This window comes from Scyliorhinus canicula, unplaced genomic scaffold (genome assembly GCF_902713615.1).
Source record: "Scyliorhinus canicula unplaced genomic scaffold, sScyCan1.1, whole genome shotgun sequence".
NCBI classification, from domain to species: Eukaryota; Metazoa; Chordata; class Chondrichthyes; order Carcharhiniformes; family Scyliorhinidae; genus Scyliorhinus; species Scyliorhinus canicula.
Window position 1 is genome coordinate 4,077,555 of NW_024055500.1, and position 19,167 is coordinate 4,096,721.

At 52.6% G+C, this 19,167-nt stretch overlaps 1 protein-coding gene across 1 annotated transcript in view; it reads right to left on the minus strand.

Moving 5' to 3' along the window:
• ipo4 (importin 4) overlaps positions 1–19,167 on the minus strand; it is a 75,752-nt gene that overhangs the window by 2,970 nt on the left and 53,615 nt on the right. Inside the window, exons 20-25 of the mRNA XM_038788178.1 lie at positions 15,142–15,267; positions 14,684–14,892; positions 10,805–10,937; positions 10,044–10,148; positions 3,375–3,444; positions 740–868 (exon numbers count right to left, since the gene is read on the minus strand). Of these exons, the coding sequence (XP_038644106.1) occupies positions 741–868; positions 3,375–3,444; positions 10,044–10,148; positions 10,805–10,937; positions 14,684–14,892; positions 15,142–15,267 (771 nt within the window). The 3' untranslated portion in view covers position 740. The remainder of the gene's footprint in view (positions 1–739; positions 869–3,374; positions 3,445–10,043; positions 10,149–10,804; positions 10,938–14,683; positions 14,893–15,141; positions 15,268–19,167) is intronic.

Here is a 19,167-nt window from a genome sequence, read left to right on the forward strand (position 1 = left end):
GGTTCGAGTGGGATGAGGAGGATGTGATTAATTCAGCCAGGGTCGAGGGCAGTCAGGTTGGGAACCGAAAAGCCACTTCTGGAAAGAGTTGTCAAGTAAAACAATGGTTTGCCACGGACAAGAATCAGCAGGCTGTTTCCTGAACGTTCTCTCTCTCTCTCTCTAAGGCATCTCTATACAGCAAGTATTGCTTTGTTTGCTGACTGTATTTGAGAATGGGTTTTGACTAGAGGTGGGTTTTGCTTGATTGGAGATAAAGTTAGCAATTAGGAGGTAAAGGGTTTCATTTGATTGTTAAGTTTAATTGATAATTGTCAGCTATTTCCTTTATGTTAAAGTTAGTTTTAATATTAAAGTTTGTGTTAATGTACAGATCCCTATGTGTGTGTGGAGTTCGTCCGGGAGCGAAGCATCTTTTCCTCACAGTCTTACAAATTAAAAAATATTTGGATTCCTGTCGGGAAAGCTCGCAAATGTTGGGGTCTGTCCCGGAATCGTAATAATGTTGCTGGAATGGTCTTCCACGTAAGACATGGGACCAAGGCAAATATGGAAAACCAGTTCCGTTACTGAAGGACGGTAAATTAAGTTGCGTTGTAGGGCTAGGACTGGTCACCTGTGGAAGGTAGCAAGTGGGAAGAGACCATTAGCCTCCGTCTGGACATGATTCAAATCCAGGACATCGAAGCCAACCTCAGCATGGGGTTGTGGAGCTGAAGTTTGAAATACTGTTCCTTACCTCAGGACGACACCACAGCAGAGAGTTTCTTTGCAGCTTCTTGAGGGATTGCCATCAGGGCGGTCTGAAATTCCTGCGGGAATCGCTGTGGGATATCTTTCAACAACATCACCAAGGCAGTCTGGCTTTCTGTGTCAAATAGAGGGCAAGACCGGTGTGTGTTAATGGATGTAAACGCGGCAATGAGTATCTAATGCACAGTATACAATGGATACGAGAGCGTTACTGAGGTACATGATGGATATGAGAGCGTTACTGAGATACACGATGGGTACAAGAGCGTTACTGAGATACACGATGGGTATGAGAGCGTTACTGAGATACACGATGGATACGAGAGCGTTACTGAGGTACATGATGGATATGAGAGCGTTACTGAGATACACGATGGGTTTGAGAGCGTTACTGAGATACATGATGTGTATGAGAGCGTTACTGAGGTATACGATGGATACGAGAGCGTTACTGAGATACACGATGGGTATGAGAGCGTTAATGAGGTACACGATGGATACGAGAGCGTTACTGAGATACACGATGGGTATGAGAGCGTTAATGAGGTACACGATGGATACGAGAGCGTTACTGAGATACACGATGGGTATGAGAGCGTTAATGAGGTACACGATGGATACGAGAGCGTTACTGAGATACACGATGGGTATGAGAGCGTTAATGAGGTACACGATGGATACAAGAGCGTTACTGAGATACACGATGGATACGAGAGCGTTACTGAGATACATGATGTGTATGAGAGCGTTACTGAGATACACGATGGATACGAGAGCGTTAATGAGGTACACGATGGATACGAGAGGTTAATGAGGTACACGATGGATACAAGAGCGTTACTGAGATACACGATGGATACAAGAGCGTTACTGAGATACACGATGGATACGAGAGCGTTAATGAGGTACACAATGGATACGAGAGCGTTAATGAGGTCCCAGATGGGTACGAGAGCGTTACTGAGGTACACGATGGATACAAGAGCGTTACTGAGGTACATGATGGATATGAGAGCAGTACTGAGATACACGATGGGTATGAGGGTGTTACTGAGGTACACGATGGGTATGAGAGTGTTACTGAGATACATGATGTGTATGAGAGCGTTACTGAGATACACGATGGATACGAGAGCGTTAATGAGGTACATGATGGATATGAGAGCGTTACTGAGATACACGATGGGTTTGAGAGCGTTACTGAGATACATGATGTGTATGAGAGCGTTACTGAGGTATACGATGGATACGAGAGCGTTACTGAGATACACGATGGGTATGAGAGCGTTAATGAGGTACACGATGGATACGAGAGCGTTACTGAGATACACGATGGGTATGAGAGCGTTAATGAGGTACACGATGGATACGAGAGCGTTACTGAGATACACGATGGGTATGAGAGCGTTAATGAGGTACACGATGGATACGAGAGCGTTACTGAGATACACGATGGGTATGAGAGCGTTAATGAGGTACACGATGGATACAAGAGCGTTACTGAGATACACGATGGATACGAGAGCGTTACTGAGATACATGATGTGTATGAGAGCGTTACTGAGATACACGATGGATACGAGAGCGTTAATGAGGTACACGATGGATACGAGAGGTTAATGAGGTACACGATGGATACAAGAGCGTTACTGAGATACACGATGGATACAAGAGCGTTACTGAGATACACGATGGATACGAGAGCGTTAATGAGGTACACAATGGATACGAGAGCGTTAATGAGGTCCCAGATGGGTACGAGAGCGTTACTGAGGTACACGATGGATACAAGAGCGTTACTGAGGTACATGATGGATATGAGAGCAGTACTGAGATACACGATGGGTATGAGGGTGTTACTGAGGTACACGATGGGTATGAGAGTGTTAATGAGGTACATGATGAATTTAAGAGCGTTACGAGGTCCCAGATGGGTACGAGAGCGTTACTGAGATACACGATGGGTAGGAGGGTGTTACTGAGGTACATGATGGATGCGAGAGCGGTACTGAGATACACGAGGTATGGAAGGGTGTTACTGAGGTACATGATGGATAAGACAGCGTTACTCAGGTACACGATGGGGAGGAGGGTGGTACTGAGATACACGATGGGTAGGAGGGTGTTACTGAGGTACATGATGGATAAGAGAGTGTTACTGAGATACACGATGGGTAGGAGGGTGTTACTGAGGTACATGATGGATAAGAGAGCGTTACTCAGGTACACGATGGGTATGAGAGCGTTACTGAGATACACAATGGGTAGGAGGGTGTTACTGAGGTACATGATAGATGTGAGAGTGTCACTGAGTCACGTGACAGGTACGAGAGCATTACTCAGCTATGCGAGGGATACAGGAGCGTTCCTGAGGTACACGACAGATCAGAGTGTTACTGAGGTAAGTGCCAGATAGGAGAGAGTCACTGAGATAAATAACAGATAGGTGAGAGTTATTGAGGTACATCACAGATACGTGAGCGTTACTGTGTTATGTGACAGAAACAAGAGCATTAAGATGTGTATGAAAGGGCATGATAACACGTTAAACATGTGACAGGCGAGTGACAAATATTCAACCAGTCGAAGAGAATGAATTACATGGACAGTATCTCATATACCTTCAGTGAGTTGTTCCGTTCCAATCACTTCACCAAAAACAGCTAACAACTGCTGTAAATGTCGAATCACCTGCAAATCACAAAGATTAATGACACACAGCGTCTATATCCCTATTACAGTGCGTACTGACGGGTGTTTACACTGAGTCTATATCCCTATTACAGTGCGTACTGACGGGTGTTTACACTGAGTCTATATCCCTATTACAGTGCGTACTGTCGGGTGTTTACACTGAGTCTATATCCCTATTACAGTGCGTACTGACGGGTGTTTACACTGAGTCTATATCCCTATTACAGTGCGTACTGACGGGTGTTTACACTGAGTCTATATCCCTATTACAGTACGTACTGACGGGTGTTTACACTGAGTCTATATCCCTATTACAGTGCGCACTGACGGGTGTTTACACTGAGTCTATATCCCTATTACAGTGCGTACTGACGGGTGTTTACACTGAGTCTATATCCCTATTACAGTGCGTACTGACGGGTGTTTACACTGAGTCTGTATCCCTATTACAGTGCGTACTGACGGGTGTTTACACTGAGTCTATATCCCTATTACAGTGCGTACTGACGGGTGTTTACACTGAGTCTATATCCCTATTACAGTGCGTACTGACGGGTGTTTACACTGAGTCTATATCCCTATTACAGTGCGTACTGACGGGTGTTTACACTGAGTCTATATCCCTATTACAGTGCGTACTGACGGGTGTTTACACTGAGTCTATATCCCTATTACAGTGCGTACTGACGGGTGTTTACACTGAGTCTGTATCCCTATTACAGTGCGTACTGACGGGTGTTTACACTGAGTCTATATCCCTATTACAGTGCGTACTGACGGGTGTTTACACTGAGTCTATATCCCTATTACAGTGCGTACTGACGGGTGTTTACACTGAGTCTATATCCCTATTACAGTGCGTACTGACGGGTGTTTACACTGAGTCTATATCCCTATTACAGTGCGTACTGACGGGTGTTTACACTGAGTCTGTATCCCTATTACAGTGCGTACTGACGGGTGTTTACACTGAGTCTATATCACTATTACAGTGCGTACTGACGGGTGTTTACACTGAGTCTATATCCCTATTACAGTGCGTACTGACGGGTGTTTACACTGAGTCTATATCCCTATTACAGTGCGTACTGACGGGTGTTTACACTGAGTCTATATCCCTATTACAGTGCGTACTGACGGGTGTTTACACTGAGTCTATATCCCTATTACAGTGCGTACTGACGGGTGTTTACACTGAGTCTATTTCCCTATTACAGTGCGTACTGACGGGTGTTTACACTGAGTCTATATCCCTATTACAGTGCGCACTGACGGGTGTTTACACTGAATCTATATCCCTATTACAGTGCGTACTGACGGGTGTTTACACTGAGTCTATATCCCTATTACAGTGCGTACTGACGGGTGTTTACACTGAGTCTATTTCCCTATTACAGTGCGTACTGACGGGTGTTTACACTGAGTCTATATCCCTATTACAGTGCGCACTGACGGGTGTTTACACTGAATCTATATCCCTATTACAGTGCGTACTGACGGGTGTTTACACTGAGTCTATATCCCTATTACAGTGCGTACTGACGGGTGTTTACACTGAGTCTATTTCCCTATTACAGTGCGTACTGACGGGTGTTTACACTGAGTCTCTGTCCCTATTACAGTGCGCACTGACGGGTGTTACACTGGGTATATATCCCTATTACAGTGCGTACTGACGGGTGTTTACACTGGGTCTATATCCCTATTACAGTGCGTACTGACGGGTGTTTACACTGAGTCTCTGTCCCTATTACAGTGCGTACTGACGGGTGTTTACACTGAGCCTCTGTCCCTATTACAGTGCGTACTGACGGGTGTTTACACTGAGTCTATATCCCTATTACAGTGCGTACTGACGGGTGTTTACACTGAGTCTATATCCCTATTACAGTGCGTACTGACGGGTGTTTACACTGAGTCTATATCCCTATTACAGTGCGTACTGACGGGTGTTTACACTGAGTCTATATCCCTATTACAGTGCGTACTGACGGGTGTTTACACTGAGTCTATATCCCTATTACAGTGCGTACTGACGGGTGTTTACACTGAGTCTCTGTCCCTATTACAGTGCGTACTGACGGGTGTTTACACTGAGTCTATATCCCTATTACAGTGCGTACTGACGGGTGTTTACACTGAGTCTATATCCCTATTACAGTGCGTACTGACGGGTGTTTACACTGAGTCTATATCCCTATTACAGTGCGTACTGACGGGTGTTACACTGAGTCTATATCCCTATTACAGTGCGTACTGACGGGTGTTTACACTGAGTCTATATCCCTATTACAGTGCGTACTGACGGGTGTTTACACTGAGTCTATATCCCTATTACAGTGCGTACTGACGGGTGTTTACACTGAGTCTATATCCCTATTACAGTGCGTCCTGACGGGTGTTTACACTGAGTCTATATCCCTATTACAGTGCGTACTGACGGGTGTTACACTGAGTCTATATCCCTATTACAGTGCGTACTGACGGGTGTTTACACTGAGTCTATATCCCTATTACAGTGCGTACTGACGGGTGTTTACACTGAGTCTATATCCCTATTACAGTGCGTACTGACGGGTGTTTACACTGAGTCTATATCCCTATTACAGTGCGTACTGACGGGTGTTTACACTGAGTCTCTGTCCCTATTACAGTGCGTACTGACGGGTGTTTATACAGTCTATATCCCTATTACAGTGCGTACTGACGGGTGTTTACACTGAGTCTATATCCCTATTACAGTGCGTACTGACGGGTGTTTACGCTGAGTCTATATCCCTATTACAGTGCGTACTGACGGGTGTTTACACTGAGTCTATATCCCTATTACAGTGCGTACTGACGGGTGTTTACACTGTCTATATCCCTATTACAGTGCGTACTGACGGGTGTTTACACTGAGTCTATATCCCTATTACAGTGCGTACTGACGGGTGTTTACACTGAGTCTATATCCCTATTACAGTGCGTACTGACGGGTGTTTACACTGAGTCTATATCCCTATTACAGTGCGTACTGACGGGTGTTTATACTGAGTCTATATCCCTATTACAGTGCGTACTGACGGGTGTTTACACTGAGTCTATATCCCTATTACAGTGCGTACTGACGGGTGTTTATACTGAGTCTATATCCCTATTACAGTGCGTACTGACGGGTGTTTACACTGAGTCTATATCCCTATTACAGTGCGTACTGACGGGTGTTTACACTGAGTCTATATCCCTATTACAGTGCGTACTGACGGGTGTTTACACTGAGTCTATATCCCTATTACAGTGCGTACTGACGGGTGTTTACACTGTCTTTATCCCTATTACAGTGCGTACTGACGGGTGTTTACACTGAGTCTATATCCCTATTACAGTGCGTACTGACGGGTGTTTACACTGAGTCTATATCCCTATTACAGTGCGTACTGACGGGTGTTTACACTGAGTCTATATCCCTATTACAGTGCGTACTGATGGGTGTTTACACTGAGTCTATATCCCTATTACAGTGCGTACTGACGGGTGTTTACACTGAGTCTATATCCCTATTACAGTGCGTACTGACGGGTGTTTACACTGAGTCTATATCCCTATTACAGTGAGTACTAACGGATGTTTACACTGAGTCTATATCCCTATTACAGTGCGTACTGACGGGTGTTTACACTGAGTCTATATCCCTATTACAGTGCGTACTGACGGGTGTTTACACTGAGTCTATATCCCTATTACAGTGCGTACTGACGGGTGTTTACACTGAGTCTATATCCCTATTACAGTGCGTACTGACGGGTGTTTACACTGAGTCTATATCCCTATTACAGTGCGTACTGACGGGTGTTTACACTGAGTCTATATCCCTATTACAGTGCGTACTGACGGGTGTTTACACTGAGTCTATATCCCTATTACAGTGCGTACTGACGGGTGTTTACGCTGAGTCTATATCCCTATTACAGTGCGTACTGACGGGTGTTTACACTGAGTCTATATCCCTATTACAGTGCGTACTGACGGGTGTTTACACTGTCTATATCCCTATTACAGTGCGTACTGACGGGTGTTTACACTGAGTGTATATCCCTATTACAGTGCGTACTGACGGGTGTTTACACTGAGTCTATATCCCTATTACAGTGCGTACTGACGGGTGTTTACACTGAGTCTATATCCCTATTACAGTGCGTACTGACGGGTGTTTATACTGAGTCTATATCCCTATTACAGTGCGTACTGATGGGTGTTTACACTGAGTCTATATCCCTATTACAGTGCGTACTGACGGGTGTTTATACTGAGTCTATATCCCTATTACAGTGCGTACTGACGGGTGTTTACACTGAGTCTATATCCCTATTACAGTGCGTACTGACGGGTGTTTACACTGAGTCTATATCCCTATTACAGTGCGTACTGACGGGTGTTTACACTGAGTCTATATCCCTATTACAGTGCGTACTGACGGGTGTTTACACTGTCTTTATCCCTATTACAGTGCGTACTGACGGGTGTTTACACTGAGTCTATATCCCTATTACAGTGCGTACTGACGGGTGTTTACACTGAGTCTATATCCCTATTACAGTGCGTACTGACGGGTGTTTACACTGAGTCTATATCCCTATTACAGTGCGTACTGATGGGTGTTTACACTGAGTCTATATCCCTATTACAGTGCGTACTGACGGGTGTTTACACTGAGTCTATATCCCTATTACAGTGCGTACTGACGGGTGTTTACACTGAGTCTATATCCCTATTACAGTGAGTACTAACGGATGTTTACACTGAGTCTATATCCCTATTACAGTGCGTACTGACGGGTGTTTACACTGAGTCTATATCCCTATTACAGTGCGTACTGACGGGTGTTTACACTGAGTCTATATCCCTATTACAGTGCGTACTGACGGGTGTTTACACTGAGTCTATATCCCTATTACAGTGCGTACTGACGGGTGTTTACACTGAGTCTATATCCCTATTACAGTGCGTACTGACGGGTGTTTACACTGAGTCTATATCCCTATTACAGTGCGTACTGACGGGTGTTTACACTGAGTCTATATCCCTATTACAGTGCGTACTGACGGGTGTTTACACTGAGTCTATATCCCTATTACAGTGCGTACTGACGGGTGTTTACACTGAGTCTATATCCCTATTACAGTGCGTACTGACGGGTGTTTACACTGAGTCTATATCCCTATTACAGTGAGTACTGACGGGTGATTACACTGAGTCTATATCCCTATTACAGTGCGTACTGACGGGTGTTTACACTGAGTCTATATCCCTATTACAGTGCGTACTGACGGGTGTTTACACTGTGTCTATATCCCTATTACAGTGCGTACTGACGGGTGTTTACACTGAGTCTATATCCCTATTACAGTGCGTACTGACGGGTGTTTACACTGAGTCTATATCCCTATTACAGTGCGTACTGACGGGTGATTACACTGAGTCTATATCCCTATTACAGTGCGTACTGACGGGTGTTTACACTGAGTCTATATCCCTATTACAGTGCGTACTGACGGGTGTTTACACTGAGTCTATATCCCTATTACAGTGCGTACTGACGGGTGTTTACACTGAGTCTATATCCCTATTACAGTGCGTACTGACGGGTGATTACACTGAGTCTATATCCCTATTACAGTGCGTACTGACGGGTGTTTACACTGAGTCTATATCCCTATTACAGTGCGTACTGACGGGTGTTTACACTGAGTCTATATCCCTATTACAGTGCGTACTGACGGGTGTTTACACTGAGTCTATATCCCTATTACAGTGCGTACTGACGGGTGTTTACACTGAGTCTATATCCCTATTACAGTGCGTACTGACGGGTGTTTACACTGAGTCTATATCCCTATTACAGTGCGTACTGACGGGTGTTTACACTGAGTCTATATCCCTATTACAGTGCGTACTGACGGGTGTTTACACTGAGTCTATTTCCCTATTACAGTGCGTACTGACGGGTGTTTACACTGAGTCTATATCCCTATTACAGTGCGTACTGACGGGTGTTTACACTGAGTCTCTGTCCCTATTACAGTGCGTACTGACGGGTGTTTACACTGAGTCTATACCCCTATTACAGTGCGTACTGATGGTGTTTATCCCTATTACAGTGCGTACTGATGGTGTTTATCCCTATTACAGTGCGTACTGACGGGTGTTTACACTGAGTCTATATCCCTATTACAGTGCGTACTGACGGGTGTTTACACTGAGTCTATATCCCTATTACAGTGCGTACTGACGGGTGTTTACACTGAGTCTATCTCCCTATTACAGTGCGTACTGACGGGTGTTTACACTGAGTCTATATCCCTATTACAGTGAGTACTGACGGGTGTTTACACTGAGTCTATATCCCTATTACAGTGCGAACTGACGGGTGTTTACACTGAGTCTATACCCCTATTACAGTGCGTACTGATGGTGTTTATCCCTATTACAGTGCGTACTGATGGTGTTTATCCCTATTACAGTGCGTACTGATGGTATTTATCCCTATTACAGTGCGTACTGACGGTTTAAGCACCATGATAGTTTGTGTTGTTGCTGGTGCTCGGGTTCCGTACCTGATTGGGGTTGCTTTTGTACATAAAGGTGATGCAGTTAATCACTGTGACATTTTCTTCCAGGTCCTCTTTCAGGGGCAGCGAGCGGACCAGGACAGGAAATACCTTGCAAAACAATGTACAATACGGTTGATTAGTTCTTTCCAGCTCCACGGGGTTTCTAGGTGGAGACTGCGCAAGCTCAGCAACGGGTCTTACGCTGCTGAAAAAATTGCCATGTGCAGGGGTATGATTCTTCCAACAGCTCACCCACGTGCCTACCTGAGGCGAGATAGTCAGTGTTGTTTGGGGGAGGTCGGGGGAGGGTGAATACTCCCCGCACACGCGCGGTGGGACACCTGCCAATTTCAGGAAGTCCAGCTCACGTTAAGTCAAGCAGAGATTCAATATCGCAGAACAGGAACAAAAACCCGCATCCCGGTGGGCAGCAGGGTAACACAGTGCTCAGCACTGCTGCTTCACAGCTCCAGGGTCCCGGGTTCGATTCCCGGCTTGGGTCACTGTCAGTGCGGAGTCTGCACGTCCTCCCCGTGTCTGCGTGGGTTTCCTCCGGGTGCTCCGGTTTCCTCCCACAGTCCCCAAAGACGGGCTTGTTGGGTGAATTGGGCATTCTGAATTCTCCCTCTGTGTACCCGAACAGGAGACGGAATGTGGCGACTAGGGGATTTTCACAGTAACTTCAGTACAGTGTCAATGTAAGCCTACTTGTGACAACAAAGATTATTATTATTATTATTGTCTGTGCATTCATTATTAAGTACCTGATCCACGGGGACTCCAGCCAGATTTGTCATCATCATGCGGGACACAGCCCCGCACACGTTGTCCACCACTCGCCGGTTTTGCTCTCGAGCTATGATGGACGACAGAATGTTCAGCAGAGACGGGTAGTGGCTGAAAGCAAGTGTTAAGGAACTGACTGCAGAGCTGAACTGAAATCACCTCCCCTCCACTTTCCACCCCTGTCTACACAGCATGTTTCCCCTCCTAACCCAGAACCAACCTTTCAGGTGGCACACAGCGACGCGCGCCTGCGCCGGCACACAGTGACACGCGCCCGCGCAGGCACACAGCGACGTGCGCCCACGCAGGCACACAGCGACGTGCGCCCGCGCCGGCACACAGTGACACGCGCCCGCGCAGGCACACAGCGACCCACGCAGGCACACAGCGACGTGCGCCCACGCAGGCACACAGTGACACGCGCCCGCGCAGGCACACAGCGACGCGCGCCCACGCAGGCACACAGCGACCCACGCAGGCACACAGCGACGTGCGCCCACGCAGGCACACAGCGACGCGCGCCTGCGCCGGCACACAGTGACACGCGCCCGCGCAGGCACACAGCGACGCGCGCCTGCGCCGGCACACAGTGACACGCGCCCGCGCAGGCACACAGCGACGCGCGCCCACGCAGGCACACAGCGACGCGCGCCTGCGCCGGCACACAGTGACACACGCCCGCGCAGGCACACAGCGACGCGCGCCTGCGCCGGCACACAGTGACACGCGCCCGCGCAGGCACACAGCGACCCACGCAGGCACACAGCGACGCGCGCCCACGCAGGCACACAGCGACACGCGCCCGCGCAGGCACACAGCGACCTGCGCAGGCACACAGCGACCCACGCAGGCACACAGCGACCCACGCAGGCACACAGCGACGCGCGCCCACGCAGGCACACAGCGACGCGCGCCCACGCAGGCACACAGCGACGCGCGCCCACGCAGGCACACAGCGACGCGCGCCCACGCAGGCACACAGCGACACGCGCCCGCGCAGGCACACAGCGACGCGCGCCCACGCAGGCACACAGCGACGCGCGCCCACGCAGGCACACAGCGACCCACGCAGGCACACAGCGACACGCGCCCACGCAGGCACAGCGACGCACGCCCACGCAGGCACACAGCGACCCACGCAGGCACACAGCGACACGCGCCCGCGCAGGCACAGCGACACGCGCCCACGCAGGCACACAGCGACACGCGCCCGCGCAGGCACAGCGACGCGCGCCCACGCAGGCACACAGCGACACGCGCCCACGCAGGCACACAGCGACACGCGCCCGCGCAGGCACAGCGACGCGCGCCCACGCAGGCACACAGCGACACGCGCCCGCGCAGGCACAGCGACGCGCGCCCACGCAGGCACACAGCGACACGCGCCCGCGCAGGCACAGCGACGCGCGCCCACGCAGGCACACAGCGACCCACGCAGGCACACAGCGACACACGCAGGCACACAGCGACCCACGCAGGCACACAGCGACGCGCGCCCACGCAGGCACACAGCGACGCGCGCCCACGCAGGCACACAGCGACACGCGCCCGCGCAGGCACAGCGACGCGCGCCCACGCAGGCACACAGCGACCCACGCAGGCACACAGCGACACGCGCGCCCACGCAGGCACACAGCGACCCACGCAGGCACAGCGACACGCGCCCACGCAGGCACACAGCGACATGCGCCCGCGCAGGCACAGCGACGCGCGCCCACGCAGGCACACAGCGACACGCGCCCGCGCAGGCACAGCGACGCGCGCCCACGCAGGCACACAGCGACACGCGCCCGCGCAGGCACACAGCGACACGCGCCCGCGCAGGCACACAGCGACACGCGCCCACGCAGGCACACAGCGACGCGCGCCCACGCAGGCACACAGCGACCCACGCAGGCACACAGCGACCCACGCAGGCACACAGCGACGCGCGCCCACGCAGGCACACAGCGACGCGCGCCCACGCAGGCACACAGCGACGCACGCCCACGCAGGCACACAGCGACCACGCAGGCACACAGCGACACGCGCCCGCGCAGGCACACAGCGACACGCGCCCACGCAGGCACACAGCGACGCGCGCCCACGCAGGCACACAGCGACACGCGCCCGCGCAGGCACACAGCGACGCACGCCCACGCAGGCACACAGCGACGCGCGCCCACGCAGGCACACAGCGACACGCGCCCGCGCAGGCACACAGCGACGCACGCCCACGCAGGCACACAGCGACCCACGCAGGCACACAGCGACGCGCGCCCACGCAGGCACACAGCGACACGCGCCCGCGCAGGCACACAGCGACGCGCGCCCACGCAGGGCACACAGCGACCCACGCAGGCACACAGCGACCCACGCAGGCACACAGCGACCCACGCAGGCACACAGCGACGCGCGCCCACGCAGGCACACAGCGACGCGCGCCCACGCAGGCACACAGCGACGCGCGCCCACGCAGGCACACAGCGACGCGCGCCCACGCAGGCACACAGCGACGCGCGCCCACGCAGGCACACAGCGACACGCGCGCCCACGCAGGCACACAGCGACGCGCGCCCACGCAGGCACACAGCGACACGCGCCCGCGCAGGCACACAGCGACGCGCGCCGGCACACAGCGACCCACGCAGGCACACAGCGACGCGCGCCCACGCAGGCACACAGTGACACGCGCCCACGCAGGCACACAGCGACGCGCGCCCACGCAGGCACACAGCGACGCGCGCCCACGCAGGCACACAGCGACGCGCGCCCACGCAGGCACACAGCGACGCGCGCCCACGCAGGCACACAGCGACGCGCGCCCACGCAGGCACACAGTGACACGCGCCCACGCAGGCACACAGTGACACGCGCCCGCGCAGGCACACAGTGACACGCGCCCGCGCAGGCACACAGCGACCTGCGCAGGCACACAGCGACCCACGCAGGCACACAGCGACCCACGCAGGCACACAGCGACGCGCGCCCACGCAGGCACACAGCGACGCGCGCCCACGCAGGCACACAGCGACGCGCGCCCACGCAGGCACACAGCGACGCGCGCCCACGCAGGCACACAGCGACGCGCACCCACGCAGGCACACAGCGACACGCGCCTGCGCAGGCACACAGCGACGCGCGCCCACGCAGGCACACAGCGACGCGCGCCCACGCAGGCACACAGCGACGCGCGCCCACGCAGGCACACAGCGACGCGCGCCCACGCAGGCACACAGCGACACGCGCCCGCGCAGGCACACAGCGATACGCGCCCACGCAGGCACACAGCGACGCGCGCCCACGCAGGCACACAGCGACGCGCGCCCACGCAGGCACACAGCGACACGCGCCCGCGCAGGCACACAGCGACACGCGCCCACGCAGGCACACAGCGACGCGCGCCCACGCAGGCACACAGCGACACGCGCCCACGCAGGCACACAGCGACGCGCGCCCACGCAGGCACACAGCGACACGCGCCCACGCAGGCACACAGCGACGCACGCCCACGCAGGCACACAGCGACGCGCGCCCACGCAGGCACACAGCGACGCGCGCCCACGCAGGCACACAGCGACACGCGCCCGCGCAGGCACACAGCGACGCGCGCCCGCGCAGGCACTCAGCGACAGACACAGACAGTGACACACGATTAGAACACCTTCATGTGAACTGTCAGCGTTTCCTGATGTTTCATATCCTCTTTAGTACCGTTGCCCTGACCTCAAGGAGCTTCTCTGGCACAGGCCAGGCGCCAAAACCCGGGGTCTATCTGCTCCGCAACACTTATTTTACCCCTGCCCCCCACAGGTGGGTCTGTTCCATTGAAGAGGGAGATTTTTTTTAAACCTTGCGGGGCGGGGATTGGAGGATACTCGAAGATGACTTCTTTGCCTTGCTCTGCCAGGACTCCGATGCCGAAGACAGAATTGCTGCGCACCTCGTCGTCGGTGTCTCGCGCCCCAGCCTGCAGCATGGGCAGGAGCCGGGGAACAAACTGCACCGTGGCCGGCCCCATCGCCTGAATCGTCTCCGCGATCGACCCAATGGCAAAGGATTTCTCCGCCACTGTGCAGCTCGGTTTCTGAAACACACAAAAGAACACACAACATGAAAGGCGTCGCAAACTCCGCTCCCGGGGACAGCGGCCACTCCGGCCATCGGCATTCTTTCCAGGTTGAAATCATTCGCTCCCAGTTCAAGTGGCAGAGCGCGGGAATCTTGGGAAGGCTGTGGGGCTTGAGAAGATTACAGAGACTTGGGGGGGGGCGTTACATGCATTCACCCCGGGATCAGAATGCCAGCAGATACCCCAAACCCACGCCACACTTACCGTCTTGCACAGCAGCAGCGGAAGGAATGCGGCAAAGTACGGAGCAAAGATCTGCCCTCCCACGGCAGCGGCCAAAAGGGGAATGCCTTCACCCGCGTACTCCAGCAACATGGAGTCATACTCCGCCTGCAAGAGAGAAGACGACAAGTCAGATGGATCCACAGTCAGGGGTAGAGCTCCACGGAGAAGACAGTTCTGCTCGCTGTCGTTTTCGTACAATCATAGAATCCCTGGAGTGCCAAGGAGGCCATTCGGCCCTGCCGAGTCAGCACTGGCCCTCGGAGAGAGCACCCTACCTGAAAAAAATAGAAAATCGCTTATTGTCACAAGTAGGCTTCAAATGAAGTTACTGTGAAAAGTCGCCACATTCCAGCGCCTACCTCGGCCCACGTCTCCACCCTATCCCTGTAACCCAACCTAACCTCACAAAGCCGTGCTGACTATCTTTAATCAAACTATGTTGCTCTAAATTATCATAAATCCTATCTCTCAGGATCCTTTCCAATATTTTGCTCACAACAGACGTAAGACTGTAATTCCCAGGGATTTCCCCGTTCCCTTTCTTGAACAGGGGAACATGATTCGCCTCCCTTCAATCATCCGGTACTACTCCAGTGGAGAGCGAGGACGCAAAGATCATCGCCAACGGCGCGGCAATTTCCTCCATCGCTTCCCGTAGTAACCTTGGGTATATCCCGTCAGGCCCATAGAAACAAATAAAATTATGAAGGGAATAGATGCGGGCAGGTTGTTTCCACTGGCGGGTGAAAGCAGAACTAGGGGGCACAGCCTCAAAATAAGGGGAAGTAGATTTAGGACTGAGTTTAGGAGGAACTTCTTCACCCAAAGGGTTGTGAATCTATGGAATTCCTTGCCCAGTGAAGCAGTTGAGGCTCTTTCATTACGTGTTTTTAAGGTAAAGATAGATAGTTTTTTGAAGAATAAAGGGATTAAGGGTTATGGTGTTCGGGCCGGAAAGTGGAGCTGAGTCCACAAAAGATCAGCCATGATCTAATTGAATGGCGGAGCAGGCTCGAGGGGCCAGATGGCCTACTCCTGCTCCTAGTTCTTATGTATGGGCAAGGCATTCCTTTGAAAATACTCTGCTCGTTTGTTCCTTCTAGCAAGCTCGATACCTCACATTTTTCCACATTATATTCCAACGACCATATTATCCACTTATGAAGATTCACATCCAAATCACTCACTGGTTTCAAAGAAGCTGCCAATCACAAACTAAATTTCAAAACGGAGAACTCAACACCTGACGGCTTCAGCTCCTGGCTCCTCTCACTAGCCTACATTATCTCACTCAGCTAAACACCATGGGCGCGATTCTCCGCTCCCCAGGCCGGGTGGGAGAATCGCGGGAGGGCCACTCTGGCACCCCCCCGTGATTCTCCCACACCCCCCAAAATGGCCTGTCGCGTTTTGCGACACGCCGCTCTGTGAATCGCGGGTCGCCGCCGCGATTTTCCGGCCCGCATGGGCCGAGCGGCCTGCCGTTCCCGACCTGTTCTCGCCGGCAGCAACCACACCTGGTCGCTGCCGGCGTGAACATAGCGCGAAAGGTAAGTTTGGGGCCTGTGGGGGGCGGAGAGGGAAGCGAGCACCACGGCCGTGCTCGGGAGGGGACTGGCCTGCGATCGGTGCCCACCGATCATCGGGCCGGCGTCTCTAAGAGACGCACACTTTCCCCCCCGCCACCCCGCAAGATCAAGCCGCCATGTCTTGCGGGGCTGCGGAGGGGAAGACGGCAAACGCGCATGCGCGACTGACGTCACTAAGGCGCCGCCGGCCGCGTCATTATCGGCATCAAAACCTGGCGGCCGAGTTCCACGAAACGCCGCTCCTAGCCCCCCCGGAGGGGGGGGGGGGGGGAGGAGAGAGAGAGAGGGGGGGAAATAGGGGGCGAAGAGCGGCCTCCGACGCCGTCGTGAAACATGACGGCGTCGGCCGTTGCGGTGAATTCCGTCCCATGTACCCACTCTTCAGGGAACCTTATTTGCAGGAACAGAATTTCATCAGCTCAACTTTTTATGATGCTTTAATTGCACCTCTCTCCAAAAAGCCTTTCAAACCAGGCTTTTTAAGAACATGTCTGCAGCGGCCAAACACGCTACCCCATGGTTTTAACCCACACTGCGCCAAATGATACCAAATATCTGTAATTCCGACATGCATCACAAGGAACAGGAGAGGGGAAGCCACTGCAAAGGTGGGCAGCACGGTAGCATAGTGGTTAGCACAGTTCGATTCCCGGCTTGGGTCACTGTCTGTGCGGAGTCTGCACGTTCTCCTCCCACAGTTCCGGTTTCCTCCCACAGTCCAAAGTCGAGCAGGTTAGACGGATTGGCCATGATAAGGGCAGCACGGTAGCATAGTGGTTAGCATAAATGCTTCACAGCTCCAGGGTCCCAGGTTCGGTTCCCGGCTGGGTCACTGTCTGTGCGGAGTCTGCACGTCCTCCCCGTGTGTGCGTGGGTTTCCTCCGGGTGCTCCGGTTTCCTCCCACAGTCCAAAGATGTGCGGGTTAGGTGGATTGGCGATGCTAAATTGCCCGTAGTGTTCTAAAAAGTAAGGTTAAGGGGGGTTGTTGGGTTACGGGTATAGGGTGGATACGTGGGTTTGAGTAGGGTGATCATTGCTCGGCACAACATCGAGGGCTGAAGGGCCTGTTCTGTGCTGTACTGTTCTATGTTCTATAAATTGCCCCGTGTCCAAAAAGGTTAGGTTGGGTTACGGGGATAGGGTGGAGGTGTGGGGCTTAAGTAGGGAGCTCTTTCTAACGGCCAGTGCAGACTCGATGGGCCGAATGGCTTCTTTCTGCACTGTAAATTCTAAATGATACTCTGGCCAACAGAACTGACAAAAAGGAGTCTTGCATTTGTCATAGATAATGGTGCAAGGGGCATTGGAGAGGGCTTTAAGGAGACAGGCCGAGAATGGACCACTGCCGTCGCCATCATCTCCGCACTCCCTTCCAGTTCCAGAAATACACTTGTCTGAACAGGGATTTTCCATCCCCCAGTCTCCCTTCCCCAGCCCCACCCCCTCCACTGGCAGCTCCCTTTGTGTTTGTGTAGATTCGTGTCCTAACAGGTTAAACCTGCTCTTAAACAAATACTTGGCCGTCTGTTGGAATTGCAATGGAAGCAATGCAAAGCATTCAACGGCTCTCCTGCAGACGGCTGTGAACCGTGTCTAACCCGGCTACACAGCCCCATCCGGAAAGAACACAGCAAGGGTAAACAGGAACCAACGCACTCCGGGATGCCCTGGATACCCGATCCTACGGGTCCTGTTTCACCTCGGGTTTGTGCTTTTGGGGAAAAGTGACGGTTCACCTCGTGTAGGAGTGCGTTCTTTGTGAAACATGAGGCTGGTGGAGAGAACACTCTGCCTTGGGGCATTAAGGATCGCCAGCAATCTCGCTTGCTCAAAGGAATCGGCGTTCACACAGTCAATCAGCGGGCAGACTGTTGTCCTCCTCCTGTTTACAGACTTCTGTGTCACAGGTACAGCACTGCCGATCTCTCTCGTGCCCTTTGGAGTCTTCTGGATTTGGAAACAGGCAAAATCCATTGTCCTTCCCTTTTGTCGGAGCCGGGGTCATTCCTTGGAGTGCTGAGCAGGTTAATGGGGAGATTTAATCGAGGCGTTCAAAACCACGAGAGATTGGAAAGACAGCGCAGCACTGTTTCAGTACAACACCAGGTTAAAGTCCAACAGGTTGGATTCAAACACGAGCTTTCGGAGCACGGCTCCTTCCTCAGGTGAAGGAGCAGTACTCCGAAAGCGCGTATTCGAAACAAACCTTTAACCTGGTGTTGTCAGACTTCTTACTGTGCCCACCCTAGTCCAACGCCGGCATCTCCACATCATATCATAGAATTTACAGTGCAGAAGGAAGCCATTCGGCCCATCGAGTCTGCACCGACTCTTAGAAAGAACACCCTACCCAAGGTCAACACCTTCTACCCTATCCCCCGTAACCCCACCCAACACTAAGGGCAATTTTGGACA